This window comes from Hyaena hyaena, unplaced genomic scaffold, assembly GCF_003009895.1.
Source record: "Hyaena hyaena isolate Hyena2069 unplaced genomic scaffold, ASM300989v1 scaffold_13, whole genome shotgun sequence".
Classification (NCBI taxonomy): Eukaryota; Metazoa; Chordata; class Mammalia; order Carnivora; family Hyaenidae; genus Hyaena; species Hyaena hyaena.
In genome coordinates, this window is record NW_024080645.1 from 1,499,835 (window position 1) to 1,518,855 (window position 19,021).

General features: G+C 39.8%; 1 protein-coding gene across 2 annotated transcripts in view; it reads left to right on the forward strand.

Annotated features, from left to right (window-relative positions):
• FANCI (FA complementation group I) overlaps positions 1 to 19,021 on the forward strand; it is an 82,903-nt gene that overhangs the window by 18,718 nt on the left and 45,164 nt on the right. For both annotated transcript variants that reach the window (XM_039217206.1, XM_039217197.1), the window contains exons 4-12: positions 3,206 to 3,336; positions 3,761 to 3,917; positions 3,998 to 4,055; positions 5,450 to 5,491; positions 6,175 to 6,298; positions 7,004 to 7,089; positions 9,244 to 9,370; positions 13,741 to 13,833; positions 14,458 to 14,594. In XM_039217206.1, coding sequence (XP_039073137.1) covers positions 3,206 to 3,336; positions 3,761 to 3,917; positions 3,998 to 4,055; positions 5,450 to 5,491; positions 6,175 to 6,298; positions 7,004 to 7,089; positions 9,244 to 9,370; positions 13,741 to 13,833; positions 14,458 to 14,594 — 955 coding nt within the window. The remainder of the gene's footprint in view (positions 1 to 3,205; positions 3,337 to 3,760; positions 3,918 to 3,997; positions 4,056 to 5,449; positions 5,492 to 6,174; positions 6,299 to 7,003; positions 7,090 to 9,243; positions 9,371 to 13,740; positions 13,834 to 14,457; positions 14,595 to 19,021) is intronic.

Here is a 19,021-nt window from a genome sequence, read left to right on the forward strand (position 1 = left end):
AGACGAGATACAGAATCCGAAACAGGCTCCATGCTCTCAGCTGTCAGCACGGAGCCAGATGCAAGGCTTGAACTCACAGACTGAGAGAATATGACCTGAGCTGAAGTGGGATGCTAAACTGACTGAGTCACTCAGGCGCCCTTATCCTTTTCCCTTCTGCCTTTCAGTGTTGGCTGGTGGGGTTGGTTTTTTGATGAGAAACCAGGTGTTAGGTGTATTGAATACTCTTCCAGATGACTTCTCTCTTGTTGCTTTCAGGACTCTCTTGTCTTTTGCTTTTTTTTTTTTTTAAGTGTACTGTTTCAGTGTCCTTAAATACATTAACTATTCTGGAATTCTAATGCTCTGTTGAATAGAAGTGATAAAAATGGACATCCTTGTATTTTACATGTTTTATGGAAATTCTTCTAATCTTTAATAGTTGGGCATGATTGGGGGCACCTGAGTGGCTTAGTCAGTTGAGCGTCCAACTTTGACTCAGGTCATGATCTCAGGGTTCATGGGTTCAGGCCCCATGTCAGGCTCTGTGCTGACAGCTGGAGCCTGCTTCAGATTCTGTGTCTCACTCTCTCTCTGCCCTTCCCCTGCTCTCTGTCTCTCTAAAAATAAACAAACATTTAAAAAAATTTTTAAAATAGTTGCATATGGTTGTTAGTTATAGGTTTTCCACAGATGGCCTTTGTTATGATGAGGAGTCTTTGATCTCAGCTATTTGCTGTGGTATGTCTAGGTGCGGTTCTCTTGGATTTATCCTATTGGAATTTACTGAGCTGCTTGAATGTATAAATTTGTAGTCATTAAAATTGAGAAGCTTTGAGCCATTATTTCTTCTGTTCAGCCCTTTCTGTCTTACTTTTGGGACTTTGATTATGTCTTGTGTTACCACTCATGATATCCCACAGGTCTCTGAGGCTGTGTTCATTTTTCTCCTTTTTCTTTCTGTCCTTCAGACTGGCTCATCTCAGTTCCTCTGTTTTTAAGTTCTGATTCTTTCTTGCACCAGGTGAGATCTGCTGAGACCTTAGTGTCAGCTCAATTATTGTACTTTTCAATTGTAGAATTTTTATTTCTTTACATAATTACAGTTTCTCTTTATTGACATTTGGTATTTGGCAAGACATCGTTCTTAATATTTTCCTTTAGTTCTTTAGGCATAGTTTCCTTTTCTTTGAACGTATTGAAAATAGCTGATTTAAAATTCTTTTTGAGGGGACACATGGGTGGCTCAGTTGGTTAAGTGTCTGACTCTTAATTTCAGCTTGGGTCATGATCTCACAGTTTGTGAGTTTGAGCCCCATGTTGGGATCTGTGCTGATGGTGCAGAGCCTGCTTGGAATTCTCTCTTTCTCCCCTTCCCTTTCTTGCTCTCTCTCAAAAAAACTTTAAAAGCATTTTTTTTAACTTAAATTTTTTATGTCCAAGAGCGCTCAAGCAGGGGAGAAGGCCAGGGAGGGAGATAGAGAGAATGAATCTCAAGCAGGCTCCATGCTCAGTGAGGAGCCTGACGTGGGGCTCAATCCCATGACCCTGGGTTCATGATCGTAGCCAAAATCAAGAGACACTTAACTGACTGAGCCACCCAAGTGCCTGTCCCACTGATTTAAAATCTTTGTTTAGTAATCTAACATCTAGGCACTCTCAGGGACAGTTTTTATTGATTCTCTTTTTTCCTAAATAGGGGCCATAGTCTTGGGACATTTTAAATGATGTTTTGTGGGAACTCCGGAAATCAGATACCACTCTCCTCTTCCAAATGTGCTTTTGCTGTTCTGATGTTCCTTCTGTTTTTACGGTGGCTCCTCTGAACTAATATAAAATATTTATTGTTTGTTGTGTACGGGCACTGTTATGTGTGGCTACTGAAGTCTGTCTGGTTAGCTTTGCAGTTAGCTAATGATTGGGCAAAGATCTCCTTAAATGCCTGGAACCATTGGGTTTCCCAGCCTTGGCTGAGGAGCCCTGTGCATGTCGGAGGCACACCTTCAGTGCTCAGACAGGTGATTTATAACTTGTGGTGAGTCTTTCTACTTGTGCAGAGAGAGCCTCACAGTCCGCTGGAGGCGAGAGTTCAGGATCTTTTTGGGTCTTGCTTTGCCAAGTACACACCCTGTGCATGCTCACAGCCTGAGTGTATTTGTGTGGCTTACGAGTCCCTGGGATACAGCAGAATGTTTCCAGGATTTCCTTTTAAGTGTTTTGGTCAGCTTCTTGCTTGTCCAACTGTTAGTGCTGCCTCAAAGCAACTAAAATAGTAATCAGTTGCAATCGATTTAGACAGATGTCCTGAGTACAAAAGGCTGTTGCAGTGAGTGAGTCCAAAGTCAAAATAAAGACAAGCCTTGGGGCGCCTGGCTGGCTCAGTCAGTAGGGCATGTGACTTTTGATCTAGGGCTGTGAGGTCAAGCCCCATGTTGTGGGTAGAGTTTACTTAACAACAACAACAACAACAAAAGACAAAGTTTGGTAAAGAAAATTTCTAGGGAACAGCCAGACTGGTCACACGACAGTTAATCTGGGAATTGTGCTTTGGAGGTGCTTCAACAGTATTCTCTCCCCTCTAGGTGCTGCTAGGCTGTTGGCATTCACCTTGACTGTGGGATTATTAGTTTTTATAAAGACTACTGGAGCTTGGGGGCTAGGGGGAGCTATGGGAGTTGAGGGCATGTTAAAAATACCACAAAACTCCTTGTTCTTACTGAGATTCAGCTGTTTTTCTTAAGTAAACACTCCCTGGATTATTGCAAGCCTTTGGTTAATTTCCAGAGTTGTGAACAAGTTGGTTTTCATTATTTTGTCAGTGTTCGTACTGCTTTTATGGAGGAAAGGATTTCCTGAGGTCTTTATTTTTCTGCCACTCCTGCTGACATTACTCAGTGATGATGTTTTAAAGTGTAATATGTTAAAGACATTTAACTTGGGTTACTGGACCCAAAAAAGGCTCTAAGATATTTTAGAAGGTATTTCTTTCTGCACTATGAGCTGATTTTAAAATCAGTGAGATAGGTGGAAGAAGAAAAGATGACATTTTGGTCATCCACCTAAATTAAGTACTTTTGTAAAGCTCCTAAATATTGCTGCTCTAAACACCATAGTATTCAGTAAAATGGTAATTCTGCTTCTGTATTTAACTACAATGCTGTTTTTCCTGTTTGCCCTTCAACTTTCTTTTTTCTTTGTTTCTGTACCATTCATTTAAAACAATAAGGTTCCCCCTGCTCTGAGGAAGCTGGAGCTCTTAGGAGACTTAAGGTATACATTCGCTGTCTCCAGTTGGTGGAGTCAGGGGATTTGCAGAAAGAAGTAGCATCTGAGATTTTAGGATTACTAATGCTGGAGGTAAGAGGGTAAATGGGGGTGGGGGAGAGAGTGTTGTAATTTGTTGGGGGAAGGGAAACTTCAATATGCCAAACCTAGCATAGTTCCTGCCTGTGAATAAGAACTACTGTTAAAAAACAGAATAGTTGATGGATGGTCCATAAGCCCATGTTTACAGTACTTTCCCATACGGTGGACATCTGGTATCTCTGAAGAATTGATGTATTTGAAAATGTTGGAGAACTGGTGGAGGGTTCTGACCTTTGAAATCTTTTACAATCTTAAGTTTTGTACCAGAGCAGAATGATTTCCTGGATCCCTTATAGGACCAGTTCTGCGTTTCAATGCCAGTTCTATTAATTCAGCAAAAAACTTTATTTCGTGGAAAGAGAGACCGAACATACAGATATCTGCTTAACATTTTCTTTATCTCATGAATTTTTAGGCTCACTATTTTCCAGGACCCTTACTGGTTGAATTAGCCAATGAGTTTGTTAGTGCAATCAAGGAGGGAAGACTAAAGAATGGAAAATCTTTGGAGTTATTACCCATTATCCTCACTGCCCTTGCTGCCAAAAAGGAAAATGTGGCTTATGGAAAAGGTAATTTTTTTTCCAACTTTAATGGCTTTTTCTCTAGTCACTCAAGCAAATTTATCTCTCACTCTGTTTTTCATGGCTAGGTGAACTATGTGGGGAAGAATGTAAGAAGCAGCTGATTAATACCCTGTGTTCTGGCAGGTGAGTCTCATTAATATTAACTTTCTCAGAGGAGCATGTGGCCAGAAAAAGGCCTGTTTATGTCAGGAATTTTGTATCACAAAGTTGTTAGTCTGTTTTTGCTTATAATGGACCACTGTAAAACCATTTAGTTAGCAGTAAGTTTTTGAGAGATTAGTTACTATGTTTTCTGTTCTAAGACTACATATAGTTTCTGTTTACTTGATTCTTCATCTTAACATAGCAATGTTGTCATCTGGCATTATTTGGAGTCCCAGGTTCCTTAAGGCTGAGAAGTCACCCTCCTGCTATATCTTTTACTTTTTTTGAGTGAGTGGGATATATAAGCGGTGTTGTACCTTTAAGCCGGAAATAGGGGAATTCATCCTAAGAAAAGACTCCAACATAATAAGAAAATCCTCATTCATAAACATGTTCATCACACAAGTTTGTGACCAACTTAAATATACTGTGATAGAGAAATGTAAATTACGATATGTAACCTGTGTACGGTAAGGTAGAGCTGCTCCATGAAATTTAAACACATTAGAAATGAAATATATAAAAGCATCAAAGATGAAAAATCCTTACCATATATTCAGTGAAATAAAGCGAATACAAAGTTGTATAATACAATGATTATGTTTGGGTACATTGAAAAGAACCAGAAGCGAACACCTAAGATTATCTAAATCAGAAATACCAGCTTTTATGGTTCCTTACATAAGTTCCCTAAAATATAAATAATTTTAAGTATGTATCAGCACATGTGTGCCTGTTTGTTTATTTGTTCGATTTTAATTACGCTAAAGTTTATTCAGTACGCATCATAACATACCTTGCATTTTTCATTTACTGCATCTGTTCGTGTCAGAATGTATGACTCAGCATCATCTCTTTTAATAAATAGTTCCATGCTATTCTGTTATATCTGGCTAGTCTCCAATTGTTAAGAATATTTTTTCCAGTAAATAATACATGGTTATTTTGGTTTTTGCTATTATAAAAAGTGGAGTGAGCATCCTTACATATCTAGGTGACATTTTATAAGCATGTACTTGGGATATATTTCTAATACTAATTTGGGTGGGTCTGTGGTTATGTGCATTTTTAAACTTGATAAGTATTGCCAGCTTATCTTCCTAGAAGGGTTATATCAATGTACACTCTCTAAAATAGTATGTGGAGAGCATTTGTTTCCCCAAATCTTCCCAGCATTGATTATTATCAGACTTTGATTTTGCCAGTCTCATAGGTTAAAAGCTGTTATTTCATTGATTCTTTGAACTTGTTTCCCAGTGGTACCAAATCAAACTAGAAATGGCCTTCGTTTTCCCCTCCTTATTAATTTTAGAAAGGAATATGCAAATAAGATGAGATAAACTTTCACATTCTTTGTCATTTTCTTTAACCAGATGGGATCGGCAGTATGTAATCCAACTCACTTCTATGTTCAAGTAAGCATCTTTATTTCCTTTTTATACCCTACTGTGTGAACTTGCCTGCCAGAAATTGAAATTTAGCAAGCTCAAGCACCACTCTCCCCCGAGTAAGAGTAATGGTAACTTTGTTTTCTGTTACAGGATTTTCCTCCTCTGACTGCTTTATTGAGGATTTGACTCTTGATTTTGGCTCAGGTCATGATCCCAGGGTTGTTGGATTGAGCCCCACATCAGGCTCTGCAGTGAGTGTGGAGCCCGCTTAAGTCTGCCGTCTCTCCCTCTGCCCTTCTCCCCAGCTCTCTTTCTCTCCCACAAAAAACAAAAACTGATTTTTTTTAATACTTTGAGAGAGAGTGTGCGAGCAGGGGAGGGGCCGAGGGAGAGAGAGAGATAGAGAATCCTAAGCAGGATCTATCCATGCTGTCAGTGCAGAGCCCGACGTGGGGCTTGAACTCACAAACTGTGATATCATGACCTGAGCCAAAAATCAAGAGTCAGACACTTAACCGACTGAGCCAGCCAGGCGCCCTTGATTTTTTTTTTTTTTTTTTTTTTTAATCTGAGATAACTTTGCTTATGTAAGGTTTTTGGTTCCCTTTAAGGTTCTCTGTTAGAGAAAAACTGAAGGGGCAGTTATAGTATTCTCATATCTCCCAAATAAGGCCATAGCTCTGGCCTTGAGAGTCTTTGATCCACAGGGATGTCCCTTTGACTGCAGAAGAAGTGGAATTTGTGACCGAAAAAGTCTTGAGGATGTTCTCCAAGTTGAATCTTCAAGAAATACCACCTTTGGTCTATCAGCTTCTGGTTTTCTCTTCAAAGGTATAAATAAAAAAATATTGTTTTTCTTTCTAAACTCTACTGGGATGATCAGTTAGGGCCATTCAACTTATTCATACTTCTGGTTTACCTACTAGGGCACAGATGCTTTCATTTCATGTATGATGATATGATTAGTAAAAGGGTCAGGCTCTTCACCCAAGGAAAACATGTATTATTCTTGTACAGCCACATTTAGTGTGTGTGTGTGGGGGGGGGGGGTAGTCAAGGGGGTAAAGATCTCACAAAGGGTGGACTAGCGATCCCTTAACTGAAGTCTGATACCAAGATGTGTTTCAAACCCGATTTCTTTTTTTTTCCTTAATTTTTTAAATGTTTATTTATTTTTGAGAGAGAGATCAGTGAGCAGGGGAAGGACAGAGAGAGAGGGAGACACAGAATCCGAGGCAGGCTCCAGGCTCTGAGCTGTCAGCACAGAGCCCAACAAACGGCTTGAACTCACAGGCTGTGAGATCATGTCCTGAGCTGAAGTCAAATGCTTAGCCAATTGAGCCACGCAGACGTCCCTCAAACCCAATTTCAAGATGAAAAAGTATTCTGTAAACGCTTAGTGTGACTTGAGGTTGTAATTTCTTTGTTTAAATTCATACTCAAGAATCCTCTAAGCTGAAAAGTATTTTAAGTTCAACTTGGTGATCTTGCCCTTTATAGGGAGACCTTACCTAATTTTGTATTTTTTTCCCCCAGGGAAACAGAAAGAAGGCTTTGGAAGGAATCATAACTTTCTTCAATGAGCTAGATAAGCAGCACAATGAGGACCAGAGTGGTGATGAGTGAGTAATACAGTATTGAAATAAAATCATTTTTGCAAAGCATCTTCTTCTGTGTTTTACTTCATTGTTACTTAACCTCTCAGTCCCTGCCTTCACCTCAGCAGAGAACTTGCCTTGCCCTCTTTTAGCTGCTAAGCAATAAAGCAGCCTCTTCAACTCTTTCATTTGTAGCTTTTCCAGAATAGTGGAAATTACTCTAAATTGCAAGTTTATAAAGTGTCTGCTTTGTACCAGGAGCTGTTTGGCCCTGGGACTACAGTGAGGAACCCCTCAGACAGGGTCCCTGCTCTCAAGGGGTTTAAATACTGGTGAGAAGAGAGCAGAAAATAAATAAGACAAATATTAGAAGGAGAGATGCAGATAATCCAAATAGATAGTCTGATAGTGACAGTGTAGCTATTTTAGATTCAGTGGTCAAGGAAAACCTCTTGGAGAGGATGTTATTTTAACTGAAGTCTGGATGATAAGAGCCATGATACATAAATCAAGGAAAAGAACATTCTTTGTGGGGTAGTGAGCAGTGAGTACAAATGCAAGACACCGCATGGCATGTCTGAAAAAGGGGATTTTTTAAAAAAATGTTTATTTTTGAGAGAGAGAGACACTGCGAACGGGGAAGGAGCAGAGAGAGAGGGGGGCACAGAATCTGAAGCAGGCTCCAGGCTCTGAACTGTCAGCACAGAGCCGGACGGGGGGCTTAAACTCGTCATGAACTGTGAGATCATGACCTGAGCTGAAGTTGGCCGCTTAACTGACTGAGCCACCCAGGCGTCCCAAGAGGATTTTTTTTTTAAAGCAAACATTCATAGAGTGCTTTACCTTGTGTCAGGTAGTGTTTTAAGCACTTTAAACCTCACTACAACCCTATTTTGCCTCAACTTCATGCATGTGGAAACTGGGGCACGGGGAAATGAAAGACTATCCCAAGGTTATATAACTGTAAAATGGTGGAGCTGGAATTTCAGTCCAGGCAGCTGGCTGCAGAGCTCATGCTGTTAATCTTGTTGTGGCCTATTGCTTTTACTACTCTAGAGTAACTTTTGTTATTTGGCTTGTGCAACTGATTGGAAGGTGGTCTTTTCTCTCTTGTCTTTTCTTGTTTTTCTTTTTTTAATTTTAAGTAAGCTCCATGCCCACCCAGCGTGGGGCTAGAACTCACGACCCTGAGATCAAGAGTCGCATGCTCTATGGACTGAGCCAGCTAGTCACCTCTAGAAGATGGTCTTATATACTGAGTTAGGAAAGACTGACAGAAAAGCAGGTGTAGACAAAATAAGCTCAGTTTTAACCATGTTAAGTTTAAGATGTATATTAGCATCCCATATGGAGGTATTGAGTTATAAGGAGAGGTCAGGACTGAAGATAAGGGATTAGAAAGAACTAAAGCCATGGGACTGGATGGGGTTTCTTAGGGAAATTGTGAAGAAAGAGAAAACCAAGACTGAGCTCAGAGGCATTCCACCATTTAAAGGGAGATGAGCCCCCCCCCCCCCCCACACACACACGGTGAAGAGTTCACTGACAACAGCCCAGAAGAGTGTTTCAAGAAAGAGGTGGTCATTTTTGTCATATCTGCTGAGGTGTTAATTAAGATGGGACATGATTACTGGTTTTTGGCAACATAGGGGTCATTTGTAAGCCTTACAAGAATAGTCAAATGGGGGATGCCTGGGTGGCTCAGTCAGATGGACATCTGACTTCGGCTCAGGTCATGATCTCAGGATTTGTGGGTTCGAGCCCCACATCAGGCTCTGTGCTGACAGCTCAGAGCCTGGAGCTGCTTTGGATTCTGTGTCTCCCTCTCTCTGCCCCTCTCCTGCTCGTGTTCTCTCTCTCTCTCAAAAGTAAATAAACATTAAAATTTAAAAAAAAAAATAAACGGCATTGAGGGGAGTGGGTAGGGAGGGGATAGAAGCCTAATTGAATTAGATTTAACTGGGAAATGGCAAAGAAGTGGAATTAATGCCAACAGATAATTCTTTCAAGAAGTTTTGTTATATAGGAGCAAGGAATGACAGTAGAATTTGTGCTTAAATGCCTGCCTCCATTGATGGTATGGGTTCAGCTTGAGTTGGGTCTACTTGTTCATCTGAGGATGTGTACAATTGTCTCGTGTTCAAACTGTAGCTCATACCTTTCTGTTGAATCTTTTAGGTTGTTGGATCTTGTTACCGTACCAGCAGGTGAACTTCGTCATGTGGAAGGCACCGTTATTCTACATATTGTGTTTGCCATCAAATTGGACTGTGAACTAGGCAGAGAGCTCCTGAAACACTTAAAGGTAGCCCTAAGTTCTTCAGGTGATCCAGGGATCTCTTCATGAAACATATTTGAATTCAAGCCGCTTAATTCAAGCTAGTTAATAATGACAGGAAGCAAGTGGAAGCATTGTAGAATGACCCTTAATTTAGAAGATGCCTTTCTACTTTGAAAGTAGAAAATACATGATGTCACCACATTCTTAAGCAAGTTCCATTTTACATCCATACCTTCAATGTTCTAATGTTTTAAAAGGAAAAAAAACGGGATGCCTGGGTGGGTCTGTCGGTCAAGCATCTCACTTCACCCCAGGTCATAATCTCACGGTTTGAGAGTTTGAGCCCCACATTGGATGAGCTCAAGCCCTGCTTTTCTCTCTCTGTATCTCTGTCTATCTGTCTGTCTGTCTGTCTATCTATCTATCTATCTATCTGCCCCCATGGGATTCTTTCTCTCTCTGCCACTCACTTGTGCCCTCTTTCTCAAAAAAATAAAAAAAAAGAAAATACTGTTCAACAGGAAACCTAACATTTAATCATAACTCTGTTATTGTCTTATGTGAACTTCAACCTTGACTTCTGTTTCCCCATTTAAGAATTGGGATTTTGCCTATTTCTTGTAGTATATTATGGGATTTTGTGAAATTAAGTCATTCATCATTATGAAATAATAAGATAATAAGTGGAGGTGTTTTGAACTCTTTAAAGAAAAGTAGTATACAGATAAAGGACCTATTTTTTTCCTCCATTTTATTTTGAAATTTTTTAACCCACAGGAAAGTTGAAACACTGTAGCACAATGAGCACCTATATACCTTTCACTTAGATTCACTAGGGGTTTTTTTTAATGTTAATTATTTATTTTGAGAGAGAGAGGGTGCACACGGGGAGGGGCAGAGAGAGAGGAGAGAGAATCCCAAGCAGGCTCCGGAGCTATCCACACAGAATCCCACGTGGAGCTTGACCTGAGCCAAAATTGAGAGTCAGACACTTAACTGACTGAGCCACTCAGGCACCTCTAGATCCACCAGTTTTTAAATATTTTGCCACATTTACCTTATCTTACTTTCTTACATATATTATTTTTCTGAATCATTTAAAAGTAGAAATCCTATTTCAGTGCCTGAATACTTCCACATGGGTTGCCTAAGAATAAGGATTAGTATTGGGGTGCCTTGGGTGGCTCATTGATCGGGAGTCTGATTTCACCTCAGGTCATCATCTCACAGTTCGTGAATTTTGAGCCCCACTTTGGGCTCTGTGCTGACAGCTCAGAGCCTGGAGCCTGCTTTGGACTCTGTGTCTCCTTCTCCCTCTGCCCTCTCTGTCTCTCTCTCAAAGATAAATAAACATTAAAAGAAAAGAATAAGGATTAGTATATTTTAATTGAATTTGTTGATGCATTCAGCCCCATGTGGTTAAACATTTTTAGCGAGACTATTTCATAAGTGATGTATACTTTCTCTTGTCGGGGCTCAGTCACCTTTCTGTAAAGGGCCAGGTACCATTTTATCTTAGACTTTATATTTCTGTGTTGCCGCTACTCAGCACTACTGTTGTAGCAAGGACAGGGGCCGCACATAAGTGCGCATGTGGCCGTGCTCCGGTGAAACTGGTGGGCACTGACATTTGACTTTTCTTTTCTTTTCGTGTGTCATGAAGTATTGTTCCTTTGGTTTTTTTCCCTCAACAATTCAAAAATGTAAAAGTCCGTCCTAGCTCAAGGGCTCTACAGAAATGGGCAGGGAGCTAGATTTGGCCCTCAGGCTGTAGTTTGCCAAACACTGTTCTGTGGCATCAAAATATCAGAAGGCTCATGGCATTTTTTTATGTTTTTTTAATATTTATTTTTGAGAGAGAGAGAGCATGTACGCACGGGGCAGAGAGAGGGAGACAGAGATCCGAAGCAGGCTTTGCACTGTCAGTACAGAGCCTGATGTGGGACTCGAATTCACGAACTGCAAGACCATGACCTGAACCAAAGTTGGACGCTTGACCAACTGAGCCACCCAGGTGCCCCTAAAATAAAAATAATTCTACCATTCCTTCTACATTATTAGCTGGCTTTCTTCCATCAGAAAAACCAAACCCCTCCCTTGCTTATTTGTATATATACTTACTTTTATTATTATTTTTTAAGTACATGCCCAGCATAGTGCCCTTCATGAGGGTTCAACTCACAACTCTGAGATCAAAAGTTGGATGCTTAACCTACTGAGCCACCCAGGTGCCCACCCTCCCTATTTTTTTTGAATGTTATGCACCCGCTAACCTTTTTAATTCAGTATATTCATTATTCATTACTCAAAATGACCCATATTTAGCCAGTTAGATCCTTCAAGCTGGCTTATGCGTCGTCCTGACATGACTTTGGGCACTGCCTACCAAGGTTCACCTTGCTCTGTATGCCATCTGTATGGGGATCAGGCATTTCTCCAAGGAGCTGTAGGTACCCTTTGTAGGAAAGGATATTTAAAGACTATAATGTGGAGCTAGACTTTAAAGTTCCTTTATCTCCTCTGTGTCTGTTCACTCTTTTTTTTAGTTGAGGTTTATATAACTGTATTATGGATTTTTATCAAAGAACCAGTTTTGTATTTCTTGATCTTTTCTACTATTTTTGTTTGTTGGTTTTCTGTTTTAGCTTTGATTTTATATTTTTTCTTTTGTCTTTTGGGTATCATTTCTTTTAGGCCTCAAAGACCCATTTTTTAAACTTCATTGAGATATAGTTTACATAAAATTCATCCATTTAAGTTTACAATCCAGTAATTTTTCATAAATCACTGTTGTGCAACCATCACCATAATCCAGGTTTTAGAACACTTTCATCACCCTATAAAATCCCTCACGACCGTTTTTATTAAAAAAATTTTTTTAAATGTTTGTTTATTTTTGAGTGGGGGAAGGGGCAGAGAGAGGGTGACACAGAATTCAAAGCAGGTTCCAGGCTCTGAGCTGTCAGCACAGAGTCCAGTGTGGGGCTCGAACTCACGAGCTATGAGATCATGACCTGAGCCAAATTTGACACTTAACCGACTGAGCCACCCAGGCACCCCAGCCCCTTTTTCTTTTTTTAAATATTTTTTAATGTTTGTTTATTTTTGAGAGAGAAAGAGCCCTCACACCCATTTTTAGTTAATTCACATTCTCAGTCCCAGGCAACTACTAATCTACTGTCTCTAGATTTACCTTTTCTAGACCATTCCTACAAATGGAATCCTACAATACATGATCTTTCGTGTATGGCTTCTATCATTTAGCATGTTTTCAAGGTTCATCTATGTGGTAGCCTGTGTCCGTATTTTGTTTCTTTTTCTTGTTGAATAGTTATTCCATTGTGTTCATATATCCGTTTGTTTAGCTATTCATCAGTTGATGGATATTTGAATTGTTTCCCCTTTTTGGCTATTATGAGTAATGCTGTTATGAACATTCACATGCAGGTCTTTGTGTGGACATAGGTTTTCATTTCTCTTGGGTAGATAACTACAAGTAGAATTTCTGTGTTGTGATAAATTTATGTGTATGTTTTTAAGAAACTACCAAAGTGGCTATATCCTTGTACATTCCGTCCAGCACTACATGAGGTTCTTGTTTCTTCACATCCTCACCGTTTGTTCTTGTCTGTCTTTTTAATTTTAGTTATTCCAATATGTATGAAACAGTGACTCACTGAGGTTTTGCTTTGGAATTCCTTAATGACAGTTGAACATTTTTTTTCAATGTGCTTATTAGCTGTTCTGATATCTTCTTTGGGGAAATGTCTATTCACATCTTTTGTCAGTTTTGATTTATGTGTCTTAATAGTTTTAAGAATTCTTTATATCTTCTGGGTAGAAGTCCTTTATCATGTGTATAATTAGCAACTGTTTTTCCTGGTTTGTGGCTCGTCTTTTACTTTTCTTAATGGTGTCTTTTGAAGCACAAAAATTTTGAATTTTTATGGGGTCTAGTTTATCATTTTTTTTTCTGGTAAAGTTATGCTTTTCTTTTTTTTTTTTTTTAATGTTTATCTCTGAGAGAGAGAGAGACAGCGTGAGCAGTGGAGGGTCAGAGAAAGAGGGAGATGCAGAATCTGAAGCAGGCTCCAGGGTCTGAGCTGGCAGTCAGCACAGAGCCCGATGCGGGGCTCAAACCCGCAAACTGTGAGATCATGACCTGAGCTGAAGTCGGATGCTTAACCGACTGAGCCACCCAGGCGCCCCAAGTTATGCTTTTCTAAATAATTTTCACCTAATCTAAGGTGTTAAAGATTTTCTGATACATTTCATTTTTTAAGTTCTATAGTTTTAGATCTTAGGTTTCTGATCCATTTAAAAATCTGTTTTCGATAGGTTATGTTCTACTTCTAAGATTGCTGTAAATAATGACTTTTTTCTTTTCTTTACAGGCAGGACAGCAAGGAGATTTCGGTAATAATATATGTCCCTTCAGCATTGCCCTCCTGCTCTCTATAACCAGAATACAAAGATTTGAGGAACAGGTATTTATTGATGACTTCTTGGTTCCTTCTGTGGTTGATAAGGCGTACAGGCAGCCTCCGTTAGCATATTCAGCCAGCAGCATATTCCTCTAGAGGACGTGGGACCGCATTGTTTTCTGGGGGCTACCTGAAGACTTCTTCAGGTAGTGAGTTTATACCTTTATTTCCTGGTGTGGTAAGCCCGGTGGTGAGGTGGGAGTAAGAGTGGAAACCGATCACACAGTCCCTTAAGTGACAACAGTAGGATGTGTAGCTAGATTTTCACCAGCAGCTTTATTATATTGTAGCTTTCTAAGAAATTGTCCTTGATGGAGTTGAAATTAATGAGAACAGGCTACTTGCAAGGATGAAAATATAAAATCCTTTACCCTTTTTTTATCTGTGTTCCCTGGTTGTAGTTCAAATTAGTATTGATTTTAGCTCTTTTTCTCTCATAAGGAATGCTTGTCTTCAGCTCTTTTAAGGTTCCATTGAAAGCCATAATTTTTTTATCTTCGTTTAGTGAAACAGTTATCTTAAGGATACGAGTGTATGGCAGTAAGCATGAACAGTTAACACGGTTAAGATTCTATAGCATGAGCTATTATTTTTTGCTTCATTTTCCTGTTTTTTTCATTATATTAGGTGTTTGACCTTTTAAAAGCTTCAGTTGTTAAAAGCTTTAAGGATCTTCAGCTTCTCCAAGGCTCAAAATTTCTTCAGAATCTAGTCCCTCATCGGTCTTGTATTTCAACCATGATCTTGGAAGTGGTGAAGAATAGGTGAGTTCACGAACCCAAGCCCCATAAAATTAGTGTTAGAAGCTGCAGTGTGATACACTTGTGGCACACCAGAAAAAATTAAGGACTACAGCTATTGACTCCACATATCAAGGGTAAATCCCTTAAAATTGGTCAAGCAAGCTATTCCTATATCAAAAAATCCTTAAATCCCAAGGCTTGATTTCTTGGCCACCTTGATAGCAAGAATACAGAACTGAAGTGGGTGCAACTCTTTCTTGGCCTGAATCTTCATTGGCTTTTTAGGTCAGTAAAAAAAAATATTAAAGTTTTATTAAACTGTTGAAGTTTGAGGCTGATGGATGGAATTGAATTAGCGTTACAGTTGATGAGCAGTTTTAGACAAATCCATTTTAAGTTAAATTGAAAAGACTGGTATGCTGAATGTTATTTTAAGTTCAAGATCTACATTAGCTGTTGTAACAGTCTTTACTGTGTCATGTTTGCTTTGTGGATTAAATAAGTTTTAAAGCTTTATAATTAAAGCCATAATTTAAGGTAGATCTCATTCCATATCTGGGAATTTTGATTTAGATAGAATTTTCATGAGGCTGGCACATAAGGGAAATTTCAGGCTACAATCCATTGTTTCTGGATGGTTCACCCATTGAAAACTATAAAGCTCCCTTATCTTCTCTGTATCCAGTTATTCTTCTTTTTCCTGAGGTTTATAGTTGTATCTCCTATATTTTCCCAAGCCAGTCTCTTCAGATTGGGCTAAAGATACAGGCATATTGGATAGCCACGAAGCGCCTGGAAAGCTGCCCTCCTGGAAGTCCCGGACAGCACCTGGAAACATCTCCGTCTATAGTTAGGGTGGCGTGGACAGTTTCCGCCAAGTAGGACCAAACCTCAGTGAGGAGGGATTTGCAGAGTATTACTAGGCTCCCTGGAATAACCAGCTGGTAATTTATACATACTTGCTGCAGTCAGTTAATTAACCTCCAAATAATTTTATATGGTATGTGATAAATTTTTGGACCCCACTTAGCACATTTTGTTGGTAGTTTATTGTATTGAGTAAGTGTTGTTTTTGGCATGCCCATTGTAACACAGTTACATATTCCTTACATACCCATACATACATAACATATTTCCTTAAAAACCTTCTCTCTTTAAACATTAACTCTCAAAAAATGACAGTACTTGTGGGGAAAATAAGGCCGAGTAGACTTAAAATATATTTGACATTCTAACCAGAACACTAAGATTTTTTTGTTTGAGATATAATTGACAGATAACATTATATTTCAGATTTACAATATAATGATTCAATGTTTGTATGTATTGCAAATCAGTTATCCTAAGTCTAGTTAAAAAGTCCAGTGTATTTTCTTTTTTAAAGTATAATCTACATGCAATGTTACATTAGTTTCAGGTGTACAACATTGATTTGACAGTTCTGTACATTGCTTAGTGCTCACCAAAAGTGTACTCACCTCTGTTACCATATAAGGTTGTTATAATATTTATAGATTATTCTCTTTGCTGTTCTTTTCATCTCTGTGACCTATAACTAGAAGTTGCCCGATTAAGGGTTCGATCCCCACATCAGGCTCTGTGCTGATGGCTCAGAGCCGAGCCTGTTTTGGATTCTGTCTCCCTCTCTCTGCCCCTCCCCTGCTCATGCTGTCTCGCTCTCATAAGTAAACATTTAAAAAACTTAAATGAATATGGGGCGCCTGGGTGGCTTAGTCGGTTAAGCGTCCGACTTTCGCTTAGGTCATGAACTCGCGGTTTGTGGGTTCGAGCCCCGCATCGGGCTCTGTGCTGACTGCCAGCTCAGAGTCTGGAGCCTGTTTCGGTCTGTGACTCTCTCTCTCTGACCCTCCCCTGCTCACGCTGTCTCTCTCTCTCTCTCTCTCTCTCTCTCCTAGAAATAAATAAAACAAAAACAAAACAAAACAAAAACATAAATGAATAAATTCATTTCTGCTTCATACTTGTTATGCCCTTTCACTTACAATGATTCATATCTTTCTTAAACTCTGTTTTTCTCCTTATTTTCTTTCATCCCTCCCTTTCTTATCTCCGTTCTCTCCTATTAGCTGTAAGAGTTTTTTTTTTTAATGTTTGGCAGGGAAGGGGCAGAGAGAGAGACACAGAATCCAAAGCAGCCTCCAGGCTCCAGGCTGTCAGCTCAGACAGAGCCCAACTTGGGGCTTGAACCTGTGAACTGTTGAGATCATGACCTGAGCCAAAGTCAGACGCTTAACTGAGTGAGCCACCCAGGCGCCCCAACTGTAGGATTTCTTGATCTGTGTGCCATGTCTCTTAATTTTTCTTTCAAGTTTTTCATATTTTTGTCTTTTTATATGAAATTCTACCAAAATCCCTTAGTTCTTTTATTTCATTAATTTGTTCTTCAGGTCTGTTTATTTTACTCTTAGGTTTGTCTACTGAGTTTTACACTCCAGCAGTTATGTTTTTCATTTCTAAAATTTACAGTTGGTTCATTTTTCATAGCAGTGTTCTTTTTATCTCATGCTGTAATACTAATTATTAAGGATATTTTTTAGACTTGTAAAATCTCCTGTTGGTTCCATTCACCTTTTCCCTCAAGTGTTAGTTCTTTTCGTTGAGTTTGGTGCTTCTCTTTCAAGGTGGTGTTTTTTTTCTTCTATATGATGATTATTGGTCGTCTCATTATTATTTTTGGTGTTCCCTGCTTTGTTCAAGAGCGCCGTATCTGTTTAATAGGGTGTGCCAGGGCTCAGCCTCCCTGATTCTGCAGCATGTTCTCATTCATTCTCTCAGAGTGCTGCTCTGCCTCGGAGGCCAAAAGCTCCTCCACGTGGAGATCCTACCTGTCAACAGGCCTCCGTGTTGCTCACTTCTTCATAAACTGGGAGTACAGTGAGCTGTCGGGGAAGAAGGTATAGAGAAGGATGCTGTGTACCCAGCTGTTCATGCGGGGGATTCTAGCCGGTTGTCACAGACATTGCCTGAGTTCCTTCCAGTCCCTGGCATATCTGCCCTTGGTGTCTGCTTTTGGAGCCACCGCTTCATCTTGCACTATGGTCAGTGGCTTCATCTTTCATTCTTGCGTTACATAACTTTTCGCTTTCTTTTTTAAAATAGGCTCCACACACAGAGGGGAGCCCAACATTTGGGCTTGATCTCACCACCCTATGATTAAGACCTGAGCTGAGATCAAGAGTCAGATGCTTAGCCAAGTGAGGCATCCAGGCACCCTTACATTTCTTTCACTTTTTAAGGATTCTTTATAATTTCTAGTCCATGAAAAATGCCTCTTATTTTTCCACATTATTATGGGTTGTATATATGTACCGTATATAGGCATATGCACACAGGTGTGTGTATCTTTTCCATCACTTGTAGGGTTTTGGTATGAGAAGATTGGAGCATGTGCTCAGTCCATTATCTTGATCCCAGATCTCCAGAGTGTGAATATTATTAAAGTCTGTCAGAATATTATGAGAATCTATTCACAACTGTCTCCTTTATTCTTTAATGCTGTATTATAATTTGTGGCTGTTTAACAGGTAGATATAATGATATGAAGGTTACTATAAGCATATCATTTCCACTAGAGTGGGTAACATTTTTTTTTTTTTTTTACAAATAGTTTATTGTCAAATTAGTTTCCACATAACACCCGGTGCTCATCCCCACAAGTGCCCTCCTCCATGCCCATCCCTCCTCCCCCCCACATCCATCAGTCCTCAGTTTTTGTCAGCATTCAAGAGTCTCTCATGGTTTGCCTCTCTCCCTTTCCCCCACCATTTCCCCCCTTCTTCTCCCGGTTGGTCCTCTGTTAAGTTCCTCCTAGTCCTCCTATACGTGCACACATATGATATTTGTCCTTCTCTGCCTGACTTATTTCGCTCAGCATAACACCCTCAAGGTCCATCCATGTTGCTACACATGGCCAGATTTCATTGTTTCTCATTGCCATGTAGTATTCCATGGTATAGATAAACCACATCTTCTTGATCCATTCATCTGTTGATGGACACTTAGGCTCTTTCCATGTTTTAGCTATTGTGGAGAGTGCTGCTATGAACATTGGGGTACATGTGCTCCTATGCCTCAGCATTTCTGTATCCCTTGGGTAAATTCCTAGCAGTGCTATTGCTGGGTCATAGGGGAGTTCTATTGTTAGTTTCCTGAGGAACCTCCACACTGTTTTCCAGAGGGGCTGTACCAGTTTACATTCCCACCAACAGTGTAGGAGGGTGCCCGTTTCTCCACATCCTCGCCAGCATCTAGAGTTCTCTGATTTGCTCATTTTAGCCACTCTGACTGGCGTGAGGTGGTATCTCAGTGTGGTTTTGATTTGTATTTCCCTGATGAGGAGGGATGCTGAGCATCGTTTCATGTGTCTGTTGGCCATCTGGATGTCCTCTTTGGAGAAGTGTCTGTTCATGTCTTCTGCCCATTTCTTC